We start from the raw sequence: 22,904 nt of genomic DNA on the forward strand, positions 1-22,904 counted from the left end.
TGCAGGGGAGCCACTGCCCCTGCCCTAACTGGGGAAGGGGACAGTCAGACCACCGCCCGCCCAAGCTGGCGTGAGCGTGCTCAGTCGCTTCAGTCATGTCTGACTCTTCACGGCCCCATAAACTGTACAGCCCACCAGGCTTCTCTGTCCTTGGGAGTCTCCAGTTAAGAGCACTGGAGCGGGGTGCCATGCCCTCCTCGGGGGGATCGTTCCAACCCAGGGATCAAACCCGCGTCTGCTACACTGCAGGTGGATTCTTTACTCTCGAGCCAATGCGGAAGCCCGCCCAAGCTGGTACTCTCAGGAAATGAGGCCCAAGCTGCTGCTGCCAGGCCTCAGGTGATGTAGCCTTAACCATCAGCTACAAAGCCACCCTGTCCTGCCAGATACACACCACCAACAGCACAACAGAGCCCTTCCCCTTGACACCCAGAAGCTGGAAGCTGGGCCCTCTGCAAATGCGATCACAGAGAGCCAACACAATCACGACTGTGCTTAGCTGCAAGAGCAGAAGGGTGACCTCTGTCCCAGCCCTGCCTTCCAAATCTCATGCAGCTGGATCTGATCTTGGCCAACCCCATCCCATCTCAGGGAGTCTGAGAAATGCAATTATTTGTTCTCCAGCCTCAGCTGGGCAGGAAGGCGAGTGGGCACATGATGAACACTAATGCACAACCACCCACCTCCTTCCTGAACAGCCCTCTCCCCTCTGCAGCCACACCCTCGACCTCCCAGCCATACAGTCTCATTTAGGACTCCCCAACATAGGGAAAGCGTTCCAGGAGGTGCAAGTGGTAACGAATCTGCCTGCTAATGCAGGAAACACAAGAGGTGTGGGTTCAGTCCCTGGGTTGGGAAGGTTCCCTGGAGGAGGCAATGGCAACCCACTCCAATATACTTGACTGAAAAATTCCATGGACAGAGGAACCTGGCAGGCTGCAGTCCATGGTGTCACAAAGAGTCGAATACGACTGAGCGACAGAACGCACACACACACACACCGCAGGGAGATGCAGTGGAAACCCCGACCGAGGCAAGTGCCAGAAAAGCCAAACGGTCTGAGGCCGGTGATTCAGAGAAAAATCTATGTCCAAGAGTCTTTCCCCTTTAGTCTCAATCTCCCATATTCCAGCTGTACTTACTCAGATATTAACTTTCTTATTTATCCAGATTTTCCCATTTCCTTCTACAGATTTTCAGGAAGGCTCTAATAACTTAAGGAAGCCACAACAGAAGAGATCAAGAATCCCATCCCCTAATAATCATGACCCCAGTAACATCCATGTGCTTGTGCTAAGTCGCTTTCCATCGTGTCTGACTCTTGGCGACCCCCTGGACCACAGCCCACCGGGCTCCTCTGCCCACGGGACTCTCTAGGCAAGAATACTGGAATGGGTTGCCATGCCCTCCTCCAGGGCATCATCCCCACCCAGAGATCGAACCCGTGTCTCCTGCACCTTCTGCATTGCAGGCAGATTCTTTACCACTGAGCCACCGGGGAAGCCCAGTAACAGCCATACCTACCATTCATTGAGTACCTACTACATACAGCTATAGATAAACAAAGCGTGGCTCAGAGAAGTTAAGACATTTGCCTAAAGCCACCGTAAAGGAGTGTTAAAGCCAGAATTCTGTCCTGGAGTGAACTCTTAAACACTACCCTTGACCTTGGCATCGAAAGCTCAAAGGACACCAGGCAGGTCAGGAAACGTGAAGGAGTGATTGGGGGTGGGGTAGGGAGAAAAACTAGAGGCTCCAATGGCTGATGATGCCACGCAAAATGGGGGGCCAGGGTTACCAATTTTTTTTTTAAGAAAAACTTGAAATCTATACTTTTATGTGGACCTCCCTGAAAAATAATTAAACTTTTTTTTGCAAGCAACATGCAGGCCAAACAAAATATGCCACAGGCTAAAGCTGGTGCCCAGACGGCAGTGTGAACCCACAGCTGTGCACTCCCCCAGCCTGGGTCTGTCTCCAGCCCAGAAGGTTCCTTCTGCCCCAGACACACCTCCCAGCCTTCAATGTGTGACTGCAGCTGCTCCAGAGCCTCGAGCTTCTCCATCTGCCGCTTGGTCTCATTGATGTTGGAGCAGACGGTCTTCATGGCCTGCAGGGCGCTCTGGACTGCCGGGTGGTCTGGGTGCTTGCCGGGGGTCCTCTTGGCCAGCTCCTAGGTTAGAGGAGAGGGCAGCAATGAGCGACATCAACCCAGAGGGCACCAAATGGCCTCCAGATCACCCAGGTCTGAGCCAAGTCCCAGCTCTGCTCTGGACAAACTGGGACCCGGAGCTGGGGAACCTCAGTCATTCACGCATTCAATAAACGTTCCCTGAGCAGCTCCTCCAAAACAGGCAGCATTCTGGGGGATACATTTGTTAATAAACTAGAAAAATTCTTCATCTGGTGGATATTGCATGCGTGCATTCTCAGTCGCTTCAGTCGTGTCGGGCTCTCTGTGACCCTATGGACTGTAGCCCACCAGGCTCCTCTGTCCATGGGATTCTCCAGGCAAGAATACTGGAATGGGTTGTCATGCCCTCCTCTGGGGATCTTCCCTACCCAGGGATCAAACCCGTGTCTCCTATGTCTGCTGCAGTGCAGGAGGATTCTTTACCCACTGAGTCACCTGGGAAGCCCCTGGTGGATATTACATTCTAATAAAGAAGATGGGCTTTAAAAAAAATCAAGTATATAACACAAGATTAGACACATATTATGAAGACACATCAGAACAAGGGGCTACAAGGTCTTGGGCAAGGTAGTGTTCTTTCAAAAAGGGAGGGCAGGGAAGGTCCCTCCGAGGGGGTTGACATCTGAACAGAGTGTGGACAAAGCCAAGGAGGGACTCCTGCAAAAATCTGGGGGGACAGCATGCCTGGCAGCAGGAACAACAAATGTAAAGGGGCAGAGTGGGAGCGTGTGGGCTGTGAAAGGGAAACATCCCGGAGGCAGTGTGGCTGGAGGAGAGAAAACCAGAGAGAGCGGAGGAGAGCGAGTCAGAGGCAGAGTCTGGTAGATCACAGAGGAGGTCACTGACACTGCCCCTCCCAGGCCCCCAGCTTTCTCATCTGTAAAATGGGTATAAAACAGAAATATCCCAGAGGCAGTGTGGCTGGAGGAGAGAAAACCAGAGAGAGAAGGAGAAAGAGAGCGAGTCAGAGGCAGAGTCTGGTAGATCACAGAGGAGGTCACAGACGCTGCCTCTCCCGGGCCCCCAGCTTTCTCATCTGTAAAATGGGTATAAAACAAAAGCATCCCAGAGGCAGTGTGGCTGGAGGAGAGAAAACCAGAGAGAGCGGAGGAGAGCAAGTCAGAGGCAGAGTCTGGTAGATCACAGAGGAGGTCACAGACACTGCCCCTCCCAGGACCCCAGCTTTCTCATCTGTAAAATGGGTATAAGGAACACCTTGGGGACTTCCCTGGCGGTCCAGCAGTTGAGCCCTCCAGGATATCGAATCCTCCAGGTACAGGTTTGATCCCTGGTCAGGGAGCTAAGATTCCACATGCCTCCTGGCCAAACCAGAACATAAACAACAGAAGTAATACTGTAACAAATTCAATAGTTTAAAAATAGTGCACGTCAAAAAAAAGAAAGAAAGAAATCTTAAAAAAAAAAAAAAAGAATAGAACTGCTGGCCTTCACGGGGACATGGAGAAAAGATGTGAAGAGGCCAGTCAGGAGCCTGAATCTGCAGCCCCTCCCCACCATTTCTCACTCTCCTCTCCCATCTTTCCACAGCACAGGCTGGGACATTCTAGAGGACAGGCAGGCCTTAATCCAAGGGTTTCAGCCCCATTGGAAGTGTGATAAGGAACTGAGACGCAGAGACTAGCCAGGCCTCGAGATATCAGAGGAGATTTTCAGGCCGCACTGCCTAACCAACAGGACCAGGCTGGCACAGATAATTTTCTCTAATCAGCTGGCCTCAGCATGCCCGAATGTTTCACTATCTCTCCATCTCTCTACTCTCTCAAAAATCACAGATATGACGCTCCAGCCAGATGGTTCCCAACACAGCCACACGTGGGCTCCAGAGCTGTTTCCGCTCCTGCGCAGCTGGGTAACCTTGGCCCAGATGCCCTCCACCCTGAGCTGCAGGTTTATCCTCTGAAAACCAGTGATGGCACTTCCCTGTGGTCCAGGGGTTAAGACTCCATGCTCCCAATGCTGGGGTCCCAGGTTTGGGCCCTGGTCAGGGAACTAGATCCCACATGCCTCAACTAAAAGTTCGCAAGCTGCAACTAAAGATCTCATCTGCCGCAACAAAGATCGAAGATACCACGTGCCACAACTAAGGCCCGACACAGCTAAATAAATAAACTTTTTAAAAAGAGAAAAGAAAACCAGTGATGAGAAGGAAGATGGTGACAAGGACTGCGGGCAGCAGCCAACGCCTATGGAGCCTCAACCCTGTGCCTGGGAGGTAGGTTCTGTTATCATCCCGTCTAACAGATGAGGAGACGGAGGCTCAGCAGGATGCACCAAGGCCTCTGAGAAGTAAGAGGAGGAACCTGGATCTGAACCTGGCCGTCTGGTTCTGCTTACAGTCATTTGTTGTTGTGTTCAGTCGCTCAGTAGTACCCGACTCTGCAACCCCATGGACCGCAGCATGCCAGGCTCCCTGTCCGTCACTCTCCTGGAGTTTGCTCAAACTCACGTCCATTGAGTCTATCATGAGTGAGGGAGTGAGTGAAGTTGCTCAGTTGTGTCCGACTCTTTGCGAACCCATGGACTATACAGTCCATGAAATTCTCCAGGCCAGAATACTGGAGTGGGTAGCCTTTCCCTTCTCCAGGGGATCTTCCAAACCCAGGGACTGAACCTAGGTCTCCGCATTGCAGGTGGATTCTTTACCAGCTGAGACACCAGGAAGCCCAAGAATACTGGAGTGGGTACCCTACCCCTTCTCCAGGGAATCTTCCCGACCCAGGGCTTGAACCTAGGTCTCCGCATTGCAGGTGGATTCTTTACCAGCTGAGCCACCAGGGAAGCCCAAGAATACTGGAGTGGGTACCCTATCCCTTCTCCAGGGAATCTTCCCGACCCAGGGATTGATCCCAGGTCTCCCGCATTGCAGGTGGATTCTTTACCAGCTGAGCCACCAGGGAAGCCCATGGTGAGGGGTAAATCAGACACTGCGGGAAAAGCCACCCAGCTGGGAAAGGATAGCCTCAGTGAGCACTGAGTCTCCGCTGGCCGGGATCAGACCTGCCGCCGCGGGCCAGGACATGTGAGCTGAGCCCGCGAGCAGCAATGGGCTGGCCAGGTGTCGGGTACGTACCCTGCGGAGCACCAGCTCCAAACACAACCCTCCTCTCGCCACGTTTATCTCTTCTCTGCAAGAACAGGAGCAGATCCTAACGGTGCCAAGGTCCAGACGTTCTGTAACCTCAGACCCTGGGGGTTTTCGAGAGCCTGCCTTGGGCCAGGGACGGGCTAGTGGGGAAGCAAAAGGGGGAGATGGAGCCCTCTCTCTGGAGGCAAGTGAGCTGGGAAAGGTGCTCCAGGGAAGACGGAGAGGGGAGGGGGAGGGGAGGGGAGGGGCCCAGACAACAGCCCCTAGTGGTGAAAAGGCTTGTGATAAATCAGAGAAGGGGAAGGACAGTGTGGGCTGGAAAGGCTTCAAGGAGGAAGTGAAGCAGAGGCAGGCCAGTCACTGAGTATCGAGCACTTTGCATTGGGTGGGCCAAAATGTTTGTTCAGGTTTTAATAGCATGCAGAAAAACCCAAACAAACTTTTTGGCCAACCCTACATAGGGGATGTATTTCCATTGGTTCCCAAACTCAACAGAGACAGACTGAGCCCAGGACAGCCCTCTGGGAGCTCACGGTCAAAGGGAGAACAGTCCACAAGTTGAGCGTTAACCACTGACAGTAATAACAAGAGCTAACACTCGGGGAGGCTGTACGTTCTTGTCAGAGTCCTGGAACCCTCACATCAGCCCCGTGAAATGGTTCCTGTTTTCACCCTCATTTCACACATGTGAGGACTGAAGCCCAGAGAGGTCAAGTCATCTGCCTGAGGTCACAGAGCAGATTGAGGCCTAACCAGTCTGGCTCTGGGGTCAGTGCTCTGAACCGCTATACTGTTTTATAACCTTTCTGAGAGTTAAATAGGAATACTTTCCTCCCTAATAAATATACAAGTTCTATGATGGATAAGTGACAGGTGAGAAATGAGGACAGAGAGTGAGGGAGGTGCAATGGCCTGTCTGGAGGAGCTGGGCCTCCAGATGGAGACCTGAACAAAGTGAGGGCATGGGCCACGCAAGAATGTGTGGGAATGACACTCCAGGCAAGAGAGGAACACAGGCAAAGGCCCTAAGGCAGCAAGAAACAGCAAGGAGGCCAGGGAGGCCACAGCAGAGTGAGAAAGAAGACAACGTGTGATGAGGTTGGAGGCATGAGCTAAACACACATCAGGGAAGGCCGGGGTGTGCTCTTCAGGTTCTTCTCAAGAGCCTCGGAGAAGCAATGGGCGGAGGGGGACGGGTGCTAGCTGAGGCCTAACAACATCCCACTTATTTAGCCTTTACAGAATCCCTCTGACTGCCAAGTGGAAGATGCACTGGCGAGAACATAAAACGAACATAAAAGCCAGAAGACTGGCTAATGGCTACTGGTCCAGGCGAGAGATGCTCAAGACATGAACCAGGAAACCCAGGGGTCCTGCTCTGATGGGCTCCCTGAGGGGCTGGCAACACCCAGTAGCTAGTGAAAAAGAGAGAAAGGTTAGTTCCCTTTTCTGTCTGTCTGTCCTGCCTGAGATCAGTGCTGGGCAGAGAACTGAAACTCAGCAGGGCCTCTTCCGACCAGGCTCCTCGCTGGACCAAAATTGAAGGATAAGTGCTAGTTTTGTCTTCTTTGCTCACAAGGGAGTGTGGGCTCCTCTGCCCAGCTACACACTCACGGCCTGTTCCTGCCCCTGGGCCTTTGCACATACCTTACCCTTTACTTGCACTCTACCTCCAAACTGTAAGAAGTGGTGCTGTACCGGCTACAGACAGGTAATAGATCAATGGAAAAGAACTGAGAGTCCAGAAACAAATCCTTACACTTATGGTCAGTAAATGTTTAACAAAGTGCTAAGACAATTAAATGGGGAAAGAACAGTCTTTTCAACAAATGCTGCTGGGAAAACTGTATCCACATACAAAAAAAAAAAAAAAAAAAAAAACTTGGACTCCTCACACTGTACACAAAAATTAACTCAAAGCAGATCATAGACCTAAAAGTAAGAGCTGAAACTATAAAACTGTTAGAAGAAAACATTGGTGTAAATCTTTGTGACCTTGGGGTAGGCAAAGCATTATTAGCTATGACACCAGATGTATAGGCAACTAAAAGAAATCAGATTAGCTGGACTTGAGCAAAGTTAAAAACATTGTGCTTCAAAGACTATAAAGAAACAGAAGAGACAATCGAATGTGTAAATTATTAATATATATCTAACAAGGGACTTGTTTTCAGTATATACAAAAAACTCCTACAACTTAATAAAAAGACAAATAACTCCATTTAAAAAAAAAAAAGCAAAAGGTTTAGACATTTCTCAAAGACAATACACCAATGGCCAATAAACGCATGAACAGATGCTCAGTATCATTAGTCATTACAGAAATCCAAAACAAAACCACAATGAGATAACACTTCACACCCTCTAGAATCGCTATAATCAAAAAGACAATACCTAGTGTTAGTGAGGATAGAGAGAAATTAGAATCTTCATACATTGCAAGAAGAACTATAAAATGGTGCAGCAGCTTTGGGAAAGAGTTTGGCAATTCCCTAATGACAACTGGACCTAGCCATACCTCAAATCATGGATCCACATATGTTTCAGTTACGTGAGCCCTTTTTTTTTTTTTGGCCACATCATGCCATTTGCAGGATCTCAATTCCCAGACCAGAGATCAAACCCAGCCCTGGCAGTGAAAGTGTGGAGTCCATTTTTTTTTTTTTAATTAAGCCTGCTTGAGCTAGTCTTTCCATCCCTTGTATTTGCAAGAGTCCCTACTGCTTCCTAATCCCAGAGAGACTGCAAGGACCTGGAATCCCAAAGATGTCCCAGTCAATCCCAGACAAGCATAAAGTATGGGTCTCTTCAAAATTAATGGAAGCTTGAGCTGCACTAACAAAGGTCTTACATGCAAAAGGAGGGAGGTAAGAAGGCTCCTGCCCTATTTAGAACTTAACACACTGTCTTAGTAAGCTACAACAGAGTCAAGTTCAAAATAGACAGACTACGGTGTTGAAAACCCTGACATCCACATCCAAGGTGGAACAGCTTCATGAACATACAGGGCTTGCTTGGCCCAGAGAAGAGTTTTTCTGGAAGGAACCCAAAAGCTCCTTGTTAAGCATCTTTGTCGGGGCAGGGTGCATGGAGAGGGTCTCCCGGGAGGCATTAGTGGTAAAGAACCTGCCTGCCGATGCAGGAGATGTAAGAGACACAGGTTCAGTCCCTGGGTTGGGAAGATCCCCTGGAGGAGGGCATGGTAACCCACTCCAGTAGTCTTGCCTGAAGAATCCCATGGTCAGAGGAATCTGGCAAGCTATAGTCCATGGGGTCGCACAGAGTCAGACATGACTGAAGGGACTTAGCACGCGCGCGCACACACACACACAAGTATCTTGGGAGAACTACATGACCAAGAAGACGCCCTCTGCATCTGTAAGACCTCAGAGGGTCCAAGTGGGCTGAGTGTGCACATCTATAAAATGGGATCACAGTCAGATCCGAAGGTTGCGGCCAGGATCAAACGGAATGATGAATGGAAAAATGGTGGTCGGTAAGGATGTATTTATCATGGTTATTTCCATACTAATAATAGCTCTTACAGCGAAAGTTGTAGTCATAGTAGTAATCATAATAGCTAGCATTTGAGTATTTACTGAGTATGCCAAGCACTGTTCTAAACTTCAATTTCTTAAGTCATTTCATCCTCAAATCATCCCAATGAGGTGTGTTAGTCGCTCAGTTGTGTCCAACTCTTTTGCGACCCCATGGACGGTAGCCTGCCAGTCTCCTCTGTCCGTGGAATTCTCCAGGCAAGAATACCGGAGTGGGTTGCCATTCTCTTCCTCAGAGGATCTTCCCGACCCAGGGATGGAACCCAGGTCTCCTGCATCGAAGGCAGACTCTTTACTGTCTGAGCCAGGAGGCAAGCCCACGAGACAGCACCATGTTTATCTTCAGGCCACAGGGAAAGAGACTGAGGCCTCTTGTGCAAGGTCACAGAGCCAGAAGGCAGGACCTGGTGGGCACCCAGCCCATCCACGGGCCCCTCCAGAAACAGGACCAGGCGGGAATAAACACTCCCAAAGCAGGCTCTCAGAACAAACATGCAACGTCTGAGCAGAGTCAGGCCCTGGGGACTCCTTAGACTCTGAGGGCAGAGAAGGGAGGGGGTGTGCCATGGGCACCCAGCAAAGCAGTGGCGGAAGCCCCTCCAGGCCCAGACCGGGTGACCTCTCCCCAGCATCCGTCCAGCCAGCCCGTGTGGTTTCAGAAGCGGGGCCTGAGGTGAGCGCTTCCTGGAAGAGAGGATGTCAGAGCAGAGGAGTCGCCGCTTCCGCCAGGGGCCCCGTCACCCCCTCCCCTCCCGTCACATTTACCAAAAGGACGCCTGCCGGTGTCCACTCTGGGTGGCCACGTCGTGTCTCCAGAGGTGTGGGCACGGGGCCTCCAACGCCAGGCCAGACCAGGGCATCAAGGAAATATGACTGCAGCCAACGCCTCCTTTCTGGCTCAGCCTGGCTCAAGAGTCAGAACCCGGGCCCCGGCGGTGGCGGAAAAAAAGGGGCAAGCAGGAGGCAGCAAGGAGACGGGCCCCCGTTTTCCCGTCCTCTCCCTTGTCATGGAGTCCAAGCGAGGCCACTCCAGGCCCGCTCCCAGGGCGTGTTCGAGAACCTTCCATCTCCCAGCCGCAGCTCCCAGCTCTAGCAGAGCATGGGAAAGCAGGGGATTCCCCGGTGGTTAGGCCTCCGCACTTTCACTGCTGAAGCAGTGAGTTTGATCCCGGGGGACCCGAGCCGACCCAACTGGCCCTGGATCTGGGACTTTACACGACACAGGAGGGAAAGACACACTCTCTTCTCCCCCGTGGCCACGCTAATCAGATGCAGGTCTGAGGCTGTTGGAGGCCAGTGCGGCCACCACGAGAAGGGAACCTCCCAGGAACAAGGCGGACAGAGAGGAAAACCGAGCCAGGAACCTTCCGGGAACAAGGCGGACACAAAGGGAAACCAAGCCAGGAGATGGGAAGAGCCTGACCATCACTGGAGCCCCTGGATACAGCCATGAGAAGACAGATCCACAAAATCACGGTGTGAAAACAGCTGGATCTGTCACTGGAAGAAGCGGCAATATCCACTACTCACTGTGACATGGGCTTGATGGAGGCTCCAGAGGAGACATGAGAGGTGAAAGGTATGCTGTCTCCTCTACAAAGAGAAAACAGCAGCCTGGAGGTTGGGATGGCCACCAATGGGGGCTGGATCCCACGGAGCACCCCCACTTTCTGTGGATACTTCAGCCGGCTCCAGGAAGGGCTGATCTCACATCCGACTGTGGCTCTGTCCATAGACCTCCACCCGAGGCACCCACATCGAAAGCTCAGCAAGCCAAGCTCTGATCTCTTTTATTAAGACTTCCTGTATTTCAGTTCTGGGTCCTCGCATGCCCTATCTAGGGCGACAGCAGGACTCAGATGAAGGGGCAGTGACAAGACCCACCACTCCTTGTAAGAAAAAAAAAATAAAACAAGAAACAAAAAAACATGTGGAAGTCCAAGAAAACCCAGAACTGAAAAAGCTGTCTGGCATAAAACAACAAAAGCTCCATGTGCGGCAACTGGATGAAATATATTTCATGCCAATGTGTTTCCGATGTTAACAGTTCCAGCCCCTGCTGCATGTTTGTAAACTGTAGCCCCTTGGATGAGGAATTAATGGGAGAAAAATAATGCATGTGGGTCTTTTAAACTCCTTCCTTCTGCTTGGGGAGATAGCGGAGAAGGCAGCAGGAAAGGGCTCAGGTCTGGGAGTTCCCATTCTGGCTTTGACCAGGATAGGCTATGTGACCTTGGGCAAGTCGCCTCCCCTTTCTGAGCCTTGGTCTCCTGGCTGCGTAGGGCAGGACTGTATCAGAGCCTGGGTCACCATTCTGCCCCGGCAGGCCAAATGCTGTTGCCAGGCTCTCTCAGCAAAGCAGAAGTTCCGGTCACCATGGGTCTGCATTTCCACCAGACAACAAAAATTGGCTGACCTCAGTGGTGGCCACCCCCTTAGATGAGACCATGCCCATTTTACAGATCAGGTAATGGGGGCACAGAGAGGTCCAGCAACTTACCCTCAGTCACACAGCTAAGGAGAGGTGGAGCGAGATTTCCAAACACAAATTCTCTCTCTTTTTTAACATTTATCTATTTTTGGCTGCATCCAGTCTTAGTTGCACACGGGCTTCAGAGCATGTAGGCTCCGTAGTTTGCGGCACGCAGGCTCTCTAGTTGAGGCACCCAGGCTTAGCTGCCCCATGGTGTATGGAATCTTAGTTCCCGAACCAGGGATCAAACCTGTGACCCCTGCATTGGAAAGCGGCTTCTTAACCACCAAACCACCAGAGAAGTCCCCAAAGTCAGACCCTTAACCACTATGCACAGTGTGGCAGAAAGCAGGACTCGGGCAGCACTCCCAGGAAGAGTGATCTGGGAGGGTCCCTGGCAAGATCAAGAATCAGCTTGGCTTTGAAAGGAGCGGGTAAGAGCAGGTGCCCACCCAAAGGGAGTCAAGCGGCCCCAGGCTATCATTGTTCAGCACACCGGAAAGAGCTGGTGCGGCCTGAGGTGCTGAAGCATCTGTGGGCAAGGTGTCGGTGCTCAGCCCACGAGGCGAGATGCAGGGGGGGCACCGTGGTTCAGGGAGCTGGGGCAACAGGGGCCACAGTCAAGAGACCTGTGACTTCCTGTGTCTCCTCGGCAAGCTGGTGACAACGCCAGAACCCCAGCAGATGAGGAACTCGTTTCATAACCTCCGGGTCAGAGAAGAATTCCACAGAGATGACCCGAGGTAGCCAGAATGGAGAGAGAACTCAGGCAAATCGATACAAAAGGGAACTATCCAATAGAAAATGGGCAAAAGGCGACTGTCATTAAATGCACCCATCTCCCCCGCCACCGCCCTGGTCCAGGACCACGCACGTCAGTGCACCGCCCCTCACCTCCACCTTCATCACCCATTGTCCATTCTCCGTATGCAGCCTGAGGGATCCCATGAGAACTAAGATCCTGTCTCCCCTCTGCTCAAAACCTCCCCATGCTGCCCACCTCACTCAGAGCAGACAAGACCCCACAAGGCCCCGCGTAACCCGGGCCCATCACCTCACCCACCTCACTCCCCCACTCTCCCCCTCAAGTCCTCCCCTCTGCTCACACAGGCCTCCTAGCTGTTCCTCAGATGCACCCCTGCCTCAGGGCCTTTGCACTGGCTCCTCTCTCTGAAAGACTCTTCCCCCATTTGCCTGTATAGCCCCCTCCCTCACTTCCTTGAGGTCTTTGCACAAATGTCACTTTCTCCCTCTATCACTCCTGGACCTTACTAATCCCCACTGCAATCATTCCATCTAAACACGCATATACATGCCCCGTTCATTCATTTGTTGTCTGTCTCTTCCTCTCCCACTCCATCCCCTCATCCCACCCCGCAGAATGTCAGAACACAGAGGAAAGGATTTGGGCGGCTTTTGTTTATTCTGTCTCCAGCTCTTAGTATAATGCCTGACACATAACAGTTGCTCAATAAATGACTGGTAAATGAATGAACATCACATCATGTATGGGCGTGAGAGTTGGACTATAAAGAAAGCTGAGCACTGAAGAATGGATACTTTTTTGAACTGTGGTGTTGGAGAAGACTCTTGGGAGTCTCCGTGGACTGTAAGGAGATCCAACCAATCCATTCTAAAGGAAATCAGTCCTGAATGTTCATCGGAAGGACTGATGTTGAAGCTGAAACTCCAATACTTTGGCCATCTGATGAGAAGAACTGACTCACTGGAAAAGACCCTGATGCTGGGAAAGATTGGAAGGCAGGAGAAAGGGATGACAGAGGATGAGATGGTTGGATGGCATCACCGACTCGATGGACATGAGTTTGAGTAAACTCCTGGAGTTGGTGTTGGACAGGGAAGCCTGGCGTGCTGCAGTCCATGGAGTCGCAAAGAGTCGGACACGACTGAGCGACTAAACTGACTGAACCGAAATGAATGAACACCTCCAAAAACCAGAGACACTGCGGCACCAACTGTGGCTTTCTGGAGGTAATCGGGAAGACAGGAGGGATTTGCTAAGAAAGTTCCGTCTTCACCGTGTGATTCACCGTGTTTGGAGTTGTCTTCTCCCCTCCCCCAGCACCCACCCCAACAGAAAGTTTTCTCCTGTGCCACCTAAAACACTTTGGTGAGCTGCAAGCGGTACACGGCCCACACTCTGAGAAACACACCCCTCCCCGGTCATCCCCCGGCACCAAGAACTGATGCCAACACTGCCTTAGAGATGGACCACGGACCATCCCCAGGGGACCCCACTCCTGACGGCCAAGCAAACAGAGGTGACAACCGAATGGCGAGGTCCTCGGGCTGTATGTGGGTGACACCTCCGTCACCCGCCGGTAGGCGTGGGAGGTGTGGAAGACACCAGAGTCAGTGCAGGGCCCCAAGGCTCTACCTTGAGCAGAGACTCTGAGCAGCAGCCCTGACACCATAGCCCTGCAGCAGTGGTCCCCAAAGGTGGCTCCCTGCTGGCGCCCAAGAGGTCTGATCAGACCACTTACAGAGGTGAAGACAAGGGGGCAGGTAGGAAGGGAGGCAGGTCTGGAGGAAGGGGAGAGTCCAGCCTTTGGTTTTAGCTGTGGTAGGCAGAAGATGCCTGAGAGACATTCAGGTGGAGAAGCCAGTGGCAAGACGAACAAGCACACAGTTTAGGCGAGAGGTGCAGGCTGGAAGTCACTGGACAGAGACAGGGGTCCAAAGCCATGGGGATGTCCACCTCGAAACTTCTACGTGGATGTGCACAGCAGCCAGAAAGTGGAGACAATGCAAGCGCCCATCAACTGATGAACGAATATACAGAATGCGGTAAGGGAATATCATTCCGTCATAAAAAGGAATAAAGATGTGATGGACACGACGACGTGGATGAGCCTTGGAAACACTGCTAACTGAAAGGAGCCAGACAGGAGAGAAACTACACATTATATGACTGCACTCACGTGAAATGTCCAGAGTAGGCAAAATCGCAGGAGCAGAAAGTAAATGAGCACTTGCTGGGGGCCGGGGAGGGGGGCCGGAAGGGAAAGGGAAGTGGCTGCTCGTGAATCCAGAGTTTCTCTCGGGGGTGATGAAAGTGTTCTAAAATTACTGTGCTGGTGATGGCTGCACAACTGTTGAGTCAACTTTAAGAAGGAGGGGCACAGAACGGTCGAGGCTACTACAGACACGAGTGTAGATGGAGAAAGGCCCATGGACAGAGGCTGGGGGCCCATCTACGCTTGGAGGCCTAGAAGGCGAGGAAGCGGCAAAGGAGACTGAGAGGGAGGGGTCAGAGAGGCAGGAGGCAAAGCGAAGAGGGGACTGGAGGGGCAGCTGTCCCCTGGGCGCAGATGGGCATCCTCACTTTGCCCCCTGCTGGGCTCAACCTCACTTCCACTACGGACGTGGGTCCAGTCCCAGACGGAGAGCTCCGAGGGGCAGGCCCTGGGTCTGTCTTGCTCGTGACTGCAGTCCTGAGCTGTGGCAGGGGCTGGTGTGCAGCGAGCAACGTAAGACACGCACGTCATCCGGTGACACCCACAAGGGTCGGTGTCAGTGGGTCTCCCCTCGGGCACCTGCCATCTGAGCCCCGGGGGCATCAACCCAAGCCTGAATCATTTTCCTGGAGACGCTGATGGAAAACTCAACAAAGCCTGAAAATGCCAACGGTCTATCCCGGGCCTGGGCTCCAGGCTGAAATAGAATGTTCCGGCTATTCTTAGGCAACATTCAAGTTCAGCTTTTTGGGGCAGTTCCCAAAAGAGGCTTTCATTCTTGCTTCTTCCCCCTTCCCACCCAGGCTCCTCAACCCTGTTCGCCTCCTCAATTCAAAGTCCAGCTCAAACAAGGGGGCTCAGACAGAAGGCCACGGGGACAGCTGCGAGGGCGTCAGAGTTGGAGGGGGCAGGGGCAGGACAGAGGACTGGGGCTCAGCTGCTCCACGCTCGTGGGATCATCTCTGGAAATCTGCTGGAAAATGTGACAGGACGGAGGAACTCAGGAGGGGTACGAAGAGTTCCCCTCCACCCCAGCTGTTTTCTGATGCAAACATTCCAGCTGCGGGTGCCAAAGGCCAGGACACTCTGAGCAATTGTGCCGGGCGGGGAGCATGGCATGGCCCCACAGGAATCTCGGGCCCTGCTGGCTGGCCCCCAGTGCTCTCTGAGCCCCGGATAAACACAGCTGGAGATGGAGGAAACAGGGAGTGTAAACAGCCATTTGGTCTGGAGGGAAACCCACAGCCCTGCTTCCTCACTGTTTCCTGTGGGCAGTTAATCCTGCATCAGTTGCCAGTGGGTTCTGTCTCTCTCTCTGCTCAGGGAAACCAGAGCCCAGCAGCTCCACCAGACTGCAGCCCCTGGGGCTGAGCAGGTCCCAGACACACCTGGACTTCACATCGCAAACTTAGAGGCCACAGGGAGACACAGGTCCAGCCCCCAGGCTTGTTAAAAGACGGAAACTGCCTCTCCAAGTGGCCACTGGGATCCTAGACTTTCCCAAGATCCAGAAACCAAAACATTAATACCTAGGGAACCTTGGCTGGAGTCTGGGGCCATAGCTGGTAATGCTTCTAATGGGTCATATATTCAAGGATTTGAAATCCAGGAAAGAAGGGGCAGACCAGCCACTGAGCCACAAAACACAAGGCTACCAACCTTCCCCAGACCCCGCCTAAGGAACTGAGAAGGTCAGCACCCCCCACACACCAGCACTTTGGCAGTTTAGACTCTCCAAAGTGCTTCTCAATAGGCCGTGTAGCCTGATGGTTAGGGGGCAGAACTCTAGACTCAGACTGCCCGGGGTTCCAACCACGGCCCCTGCTGCTTACCTAATGTATGGCCTTAAACGGGCCACTTCCTTTCTCTGCCTCAGGGCCTCATCTCAAAAATGAGGCTGATCCCAGTGCCTACCTCACTGAGTTAAGAATTAAGTAAATAAATGTTTGATCAAGGTATCAACCCTACCCGTACACTATTAATACAAACACTGTGTTACAGATGGGAAACTGAGGCACGGGGAAGCCCCAAGGTTACACGGCCAGTAAATGGCAGAGCCAGGATTCAAACCCAGACAGCCTGTGACCGCAGTTCCTGGCTCTCACCCAGGGGTCAGCAAATTCTCTCTATAAAGGGCCAGATTGTAAATATTTCAGGCTTTGCTGGCCATATCCGGTCTCTGTCACACATTATTGTTTGTTTGTCTTGGGGGCTTTTTTAACAACCTTTAAAAAAAGTGCAAACACCATTCTTGGCCCGCGGATTGTACAAAAACAGCCCATGAGCTGGATTGGGCCTCACAGGCCACAGTTTTGCCAGCCCCTGCCCTAAACCACTGCAGAACGCTAACTCCTGGACACCAGCAACTGATTCAAGCTTGGCAAACACACCAAAGACATCAAACGAAGTCTATCTGCCAGTCCACTGGAGTCTACAGGTTACCAGTTTACAAGTTCCACCTGGAGCTTCTTCAGCACCAAGGTGAAGAGGTGAGCCTCGTATGGCATGTCCAACATCTGTTTGGGGATCAAAGCAGCTGCAACCACTGTAGACGGTTCTTTCAGATCCCTGGGACAGGCAAACAGCAGCAGGCAAGAGGGAGTACAGGGAGAGATGGGCCCCACCACCCACAGCTATACACATTAAAGGCCTGTGTTCACAGGCAGAGGGGACAGCCCTCAAAAGACTCTGGTCCAACTCAGAGGCTCAAGGGTCACCCATTGCCTCCAGCAGAAAGGCATGTTCAAGAATACCCTAGTATCGGGCTGGCCAAAAATTCATTTGGATTTTTCCATTATATATCATGCAAAAACGTGAACAAACTTTTTGGCCACCTCAGTACTTTCCCTGCTCCCCTCTTCCTTTCAGCTCATGGAGCAAAGATGCGTGTGGCCCCAGTGAGCAGGTGTGTGAATGAGGCACCACCAGCCAACTTAATCCACCAGCAGGGACCCCAGAGAACAGCTGTCAGATGCAATGCCTTCGGGATGGAGCCAGGGCAGGCCCAGGCCAACAGCCACCATGTCTAAGGGCTGAAATCCCTGGGCTGAAAGCAGTGGATGGTGTCAGAGCCACCCACCCAGTTGGGGATCTGCCCAGAAGCCAACTCCGAAGCTGATTATCAAGACTTTTCAGGCCCTCACGCAAGCAGCACACCTTTCCCTGGCCTGCCTGACCAAGACTCAGTCAAATGTGGGTGGGCAGGGAAGGAGATAGCCAATGCGTGGATGGCTCTGGTTCACCCACCCAGCATCTCCCCACCCCAACCCCTCATCCACAAAGAACCCAGACTTTGTGAGGGGCTGCCTCCTTCTCCATCACTGGACTTGGCCTGTGCTATCCAGGGATTGGCTGGAGCACATGACACACATCTGTGCCAATCAGAGCTCACTTGCTCCGGGTGAATGGTTCAGGGGTGGAGCACCTGACTGTGGTCTCAGCCAATCAGAACATGACACTGCCCTGCTCACTGTCATTGGACCATATCTCAGCCAATCAGAGCTCATCATGATTGGGTCGGGGTCCCAAGTCCAGGTGTGCAAGTCCAGGCAAATGAGAGGCGGATAAATAGCACAAGCAAAGACATATTGTAATTGGTTCAAATTCAAGCACCGTGACTCTGGCCCAAGGCATTCCTAATGCTGCTTTCTCCTGGCCACAGATGGCTAAAACCTGAACGACTCTCAGGACTTTTGTCAGAACTGCTGGAAATGAGGCTCTCTCTTCCCCATTGTCTTTGAACGTGATAGGGTGCAAGGCTGCAGCAAACACAGCCACTTGCTACCACACTGAAAAGAAAGCTGAAAGGTGGGAAGCGGAACTGAACCAGAAAGAAAGTGGCAGGGCCCTGGCTTGGATGCAGCCTGGCCCAAAACCAACGCTGCCCCGAGGCTTTTCAGCTACCTAAACCAGCAAGCTTTATTTTTTGCTTAAGCCAGACAGAGCTGAATTTTCTGTTGGTTCAAAATCAGGGAAAGACACTACATTGTAAAGCAACTATACTCCAGTAAAAAAATTTTTTTTAATCAGCCAAAGAAATAGGAGGAACAACTCACCTTGAGGAGGAGGGGGTATTTGCAGATCCTCTGAATAGGAGACAACAGGTAGCCCTCCAGAGGGATGTCCGTGGTCTTCCGGCCTCCGAGAAGCATGCAGCTCTGCAAAGGGACAAGAGATCGTCAGAACTAGCCAAGGACAGCCAAGGAGTCTGGTCAGCCTCAAATAATCGTGGGACACACTTGCAAAACGGAGCTGTATGCAAACACTTTGGAAGAACTTAAGAACACCAAGGACAGGAAGAAATTTTAAGGTCTACAATCCAGCACAAACCCTAGATCAGAAGTTGACAAACGACAGCCCAGGGGCCAAATCCTGTTTTGGCAATTAAATTTTTTATTGGAACACAGCCATACTCATTTGTTTACATACTGTCCATGACTGCATCCAAGCTATAATGGCAGAGCTGAGTAACTGTAATAGAGACCTTATAATTGCAAAACCCAAAATATTTACTCTCTGGCCTTTTACAGAAAAGTCCACCAACCCCTGATCTACAGAAACTCACACACACGCACCAGGACACAGGAACATGGACACTCAAAACTGCCTTGTTCGTAACAGCAAACAATGGACAGCAACCTGAAAAATGTCTGTAGCTTTCTACAATGGCACACTACGCACTCGTGAAAACGGGAGAACCACAGCTCGCTATAGCAATATGGGTGAGCCTCAAAAACACGCTCTGCAGCAAAACAAGGAAACAGAAGAGTACGTATGGTGTGAACTCATTTATATAAAGCTTTGAATGACACACAAAATAAAGCCAGACGTTCCTTACAGAGAATCTATGGGCACTAAAGCAGAAAGTCACGCATGGGAAAGAAATGTGCCAAGCCACATGTCTACTACGGTCTCTCCCACACACCTCACCGTCCCTAATGAGGGGCTGTCCCTAGCCAAGCCACAGTTCCTAGCCCGGTCACTAGGGCTCACCATGGCCCAGTGAATGAATGAATGAATGAGTGAGTGAATGAGCAAACTGCAACGAAGGGGCCTCAGCCTTCCTCCTCACAGCATGCTAGCAGCCTGGAAATGGAACTGGACTCCTGGGAAAAGGGACTCCCCTCCTATCAGTCATTCACTCATTCCACAAATACACAATGCATGCTTACGATGCTCTGGACACGGTTCAAGCACTGGGGAACTGCTCAAGAAAGCAGACAAGTTCCCTGCTTACAGTCAAGGGCAAATAAGACTAGAGAACGTTTACCACGCGCTTACCATGCTTAAGGTTCTGCACCTCAGCTTCACCCACAAGTAAAGTCTATGCTCACAGCCCAAGAATGAACCAGATCCCCATTCCAGATGCGCAAACTGGCACTCAAGGGCCGGAAGCACTGGCCCAAGTCTCAGACCTGCGTCCACTGCCTCTCAGGGACCTTTGCAGACACTCTCCTTGGAGAAGCAGAGTCCCAGGGACCCTGGGGCCCTGCTCTGGCAGGAGCTGCATGGGCTCCCAGCCCCACATCTACGCCTGGCACAGACAGGGGATTGGGGCTGCAGCAGCTGGGATATGCCAGGCCCCACACCGTTCACACTCGGGCCTTTGTCCTCCGAGCCAGCGCTCCCCACAGGCCGCCCTGGTGATGTCAGCTCTGGGCAGAGAGAGGGAGACTGGGAGTGGGGGCTGCTTTCCAGACGCCCCCAGGGCTTGGCGGGAGAAAGGCCTGGATCTTTGTTCAGAATCAAGAAGTTTTCACAGGACTGTCACAGCCACCTCCTCCTCTTCACCCCAAACATCCTAGATTATTGTTTACTTTATTTTCATTAAAAAAAAAAAAAGCAAGCACACACAGAGCTATTCACTATTCTAATAAGATTATGCCCCAGGCAGTATGGGAAGAACTTTTGAGAATCCTCTCTTTAAACCATCCTAATCCACAGAACTGATCCAGATGTGCCATCCTCACCCACTTCCCAGCCTTCTAATGGCAGCCATGCCCGGCGTGATCCCGGGTCCTCCTTCCACCCACGCTTACCCCCACCTTACCTTATCCAGACCCATCACTCTCACCTCTTTAACCATCCTTTATGAAGAAACACTCAGCTTTCTATCTCCAGCCTGGCCCCTCGGTTCCCTACACCCCAGACTCAAATCTCTGATTCCCACCTGGAAATCTAACAGGCATCATAAACCCCATATACATCCAAAAGGAAATTCTTTTCTATTTACCTCTCATCCTGGCTCCTACCCAGCCTTCATCATTTCAGGAAATCATATCTCCACTCTTCCAGCTGTTTGGGCTCCAAACCCTGGAGTCATCTGTGATTCCTCTTGCTCATTAATACACCAATGCCAAGCACACAGCAAATGCTGTCAGCTGGACAATCAGACTCTACATGAATCCAACTACCTCTCAAACTCAAAGTTTTTTTCTTTTTAAAGAGCAGTAAAACTTTCTGATAGCCAATATTACTTATATATCTTGGTGATATATAGTGTATTAATGTATAATATGGGCTTCCCAGGTGGCTTAGTAGTAAAGAATCTGCCTGCCAATGCTGGAGACGCAGGAGATGTGGGTTCAATCCCTGGGTGGGAAAGATTCCCTGGAGAAGGAAATGGCAACCCACTCCAGTATTCTTGCCTGGAATATTCCACAGACAGAGAAGCCTGGCGGGCTACAGTCCATGGGGTCACAAAGTCGGATATGACTGGGTGACGGAACCCTCAAACCACTACCACCCCATCTTCACCGCTGTCATCTCTTGCCTGGATGGTTGCAGCAGCCCTCTAAGGGGGCTGAATCATGTCCCCCCAAGTGCCCCGCCCACCTGGAATCTCAAAATCATCTTCACAGATCTAATTAATTAAATTAAGATGAGATCATTCTCATTCTGGATTAGGGTGGGCCTGAAATCAACTAGCTCCGTGCCCTTAAAAGAAGAGGACAGGACACAGGGACGGCAGCCAAGTGAAGAGGGAGCCAGAGACTGAGGGTCTGGTTCACAAGGCAGAAACACGTGAAGCCTCCAGAAGCTAGAAGAGCAAAGGCGAGGTCCTTCCCGGGGGCCTTCGAAGGGAGCAGAGTCCTGCCGACACCGTGCTCTGAGACTTCGGGCGGCAGAAGTGTGAGAGAATCATTTTGTTTTAAGCCACCCAGCTTGTGATCATTGTAACAGCAGCCCTGGGAAGCCCACGCAAGCCCCCAGCCTCGTCTCCTCCTGGCTTCCGCCGTCACAGGGCCAAGGAGAGCCGTTCAAAATGCAGATGAGTGCGCATCATTCCTCTGCTCAAAGCCATCCCATGGTCTGCATCCCACTCAGACTAAAACTGAATATTCTATTGGAAGTACTGCCACATGCTCCAACCTGGACGAATCTCACAGACGTTCTGCAGAGCGAAAGAAGGCAGACACAAAAGCCTCCTTGCGACTCCATTCATGGAACATTCTAGAACAGGCAAAAAAAACTAACCTTTCATGAGAGAACCTGGCCACAGAGGTTACCTCTGGCTGCACAAAGGGGCACGACTGGGAAAGCGGATGGAGGAGGGCGCTGTCTGGAGTGACGGAAGGGTTCTAAATCTTGATCTCGGGAACACACATATGGGAGAATTAGTTATGCTGTGAGTACATTCACCGCACGTATGCTCCACAGCAATGAAAGAGCTCTCTAAAAATCTCAGACTCGTTCCGTTGTCGAGATGTTCCTTCATTATCTGGCCTCTTTCAATCTTCCTCCTACCCCCGCTTCCTTCTGCTCTTCCTCTCAAACTCTCCATTGCAGACACCGTGCCCTTCTCACTATTCCTCAAACACACGTGGGCCTCAGGACCTTGGCACTTGCAACCCTCTACCTAGAATACTTTCCCTCCTGATACCACTGGTCTTTCACTCTTAACTTTACCCAGGTCTCTGCTTAAATGTCACCTAAGATGCTGTTTATCCAAAGAACCAACTAAAATAGCAGCCGCCACCCAAAAACAGCCTGTCGTCCTTAACTTACGTTATTCCCTGCAGAGGACTTAATGCCATGTGACATACCATGGAAATCTACCCTATGAGGATGGCCATTCCATGAGAGCAGGGACTCTTCTTGCCTTGGTTCACTGCTGTATCCCCAGGACTTAAGAATGATCCTGACCACATGTCAGGCAACTCAGAATGAAACTGGTGAATGAATAAGGGAATCCATTATCCCCATTTTGCAGACAAGAAACTGAGGCACAGAAAGAGGAAGTCCCCGCCCCATCCCTCCGCTAGTGCACAGCACATCACGAATGGAAAGCAGATGGTGTCTGCGCCCAGCGCCTCTACATCCCATAATAGGCTCGAGACGGCTCTTCTGCAGGTGGCCAGAAGCGGGGAGATGCCAGCAAGGAGGGAGACAGATGGCGTGTGTGCTGGCGCTCCACAACTCCTCCCCTACCCAACCCGGCCCAGCCGGCTGTGCTGGGAAAAGGGCAGCCCGGCCACCAGGAAGACTGCAGGGGAGAGAGGAAGGGGGAAAGAAGGGAGGCCCTTTGGTCCCAACCCCCTGCAAACAACTTCCTGGCATCTTCCTGCCTCTCAAGACAGAGCTGAGCCCAAGAGGT

At 51.7% G+C, this 22,904-nt stretch overlaps 1 protein-coding gene across 1 annotated transcript in view; it reads right to left on the reverse strand.

Moving 5' to 3' along the window:
- The window catches only part of PREX1 (phosphatidylinositol-3,4,5-trisphosphate dependent Rac exchange factor 1), a 178,927-nt gene that overhangs the window by 67,058 nt on the left and 88,965 nt on the right, over nt 1–22,904 (reverse strand). Inside the window, exons 5-6 of the mRNA XM_018057997.1 lie at nt 18,364–18,465; nt 2,012–2,173 (exon numbers count right to left, since the gene is read on the reverse strand). Of these exons, the coding sequence (XP_017913486.1) occupies nt 2,012–2,173; nt 18,364–18,465 (264 nt within the window). The remainder of the gene's footprint in view (nt 1–2,011; nt 2,174–18,363; nt 18,466–22,904) is intronic.

The sequence above is a fragment of the Capra hircus genome, chromosome 13 (genome assembly GCF_001704415.2).
Source record: "Capra hircus breed San Clemente chromosome 13, ASM170441v1, whole genome shotgun sequence".
Lineage (NCBI taxonomy): Eukaryota > Metazoa > Chordata > Mammalia > Artiodactyla > Bovidae > Capra > Capra hircus.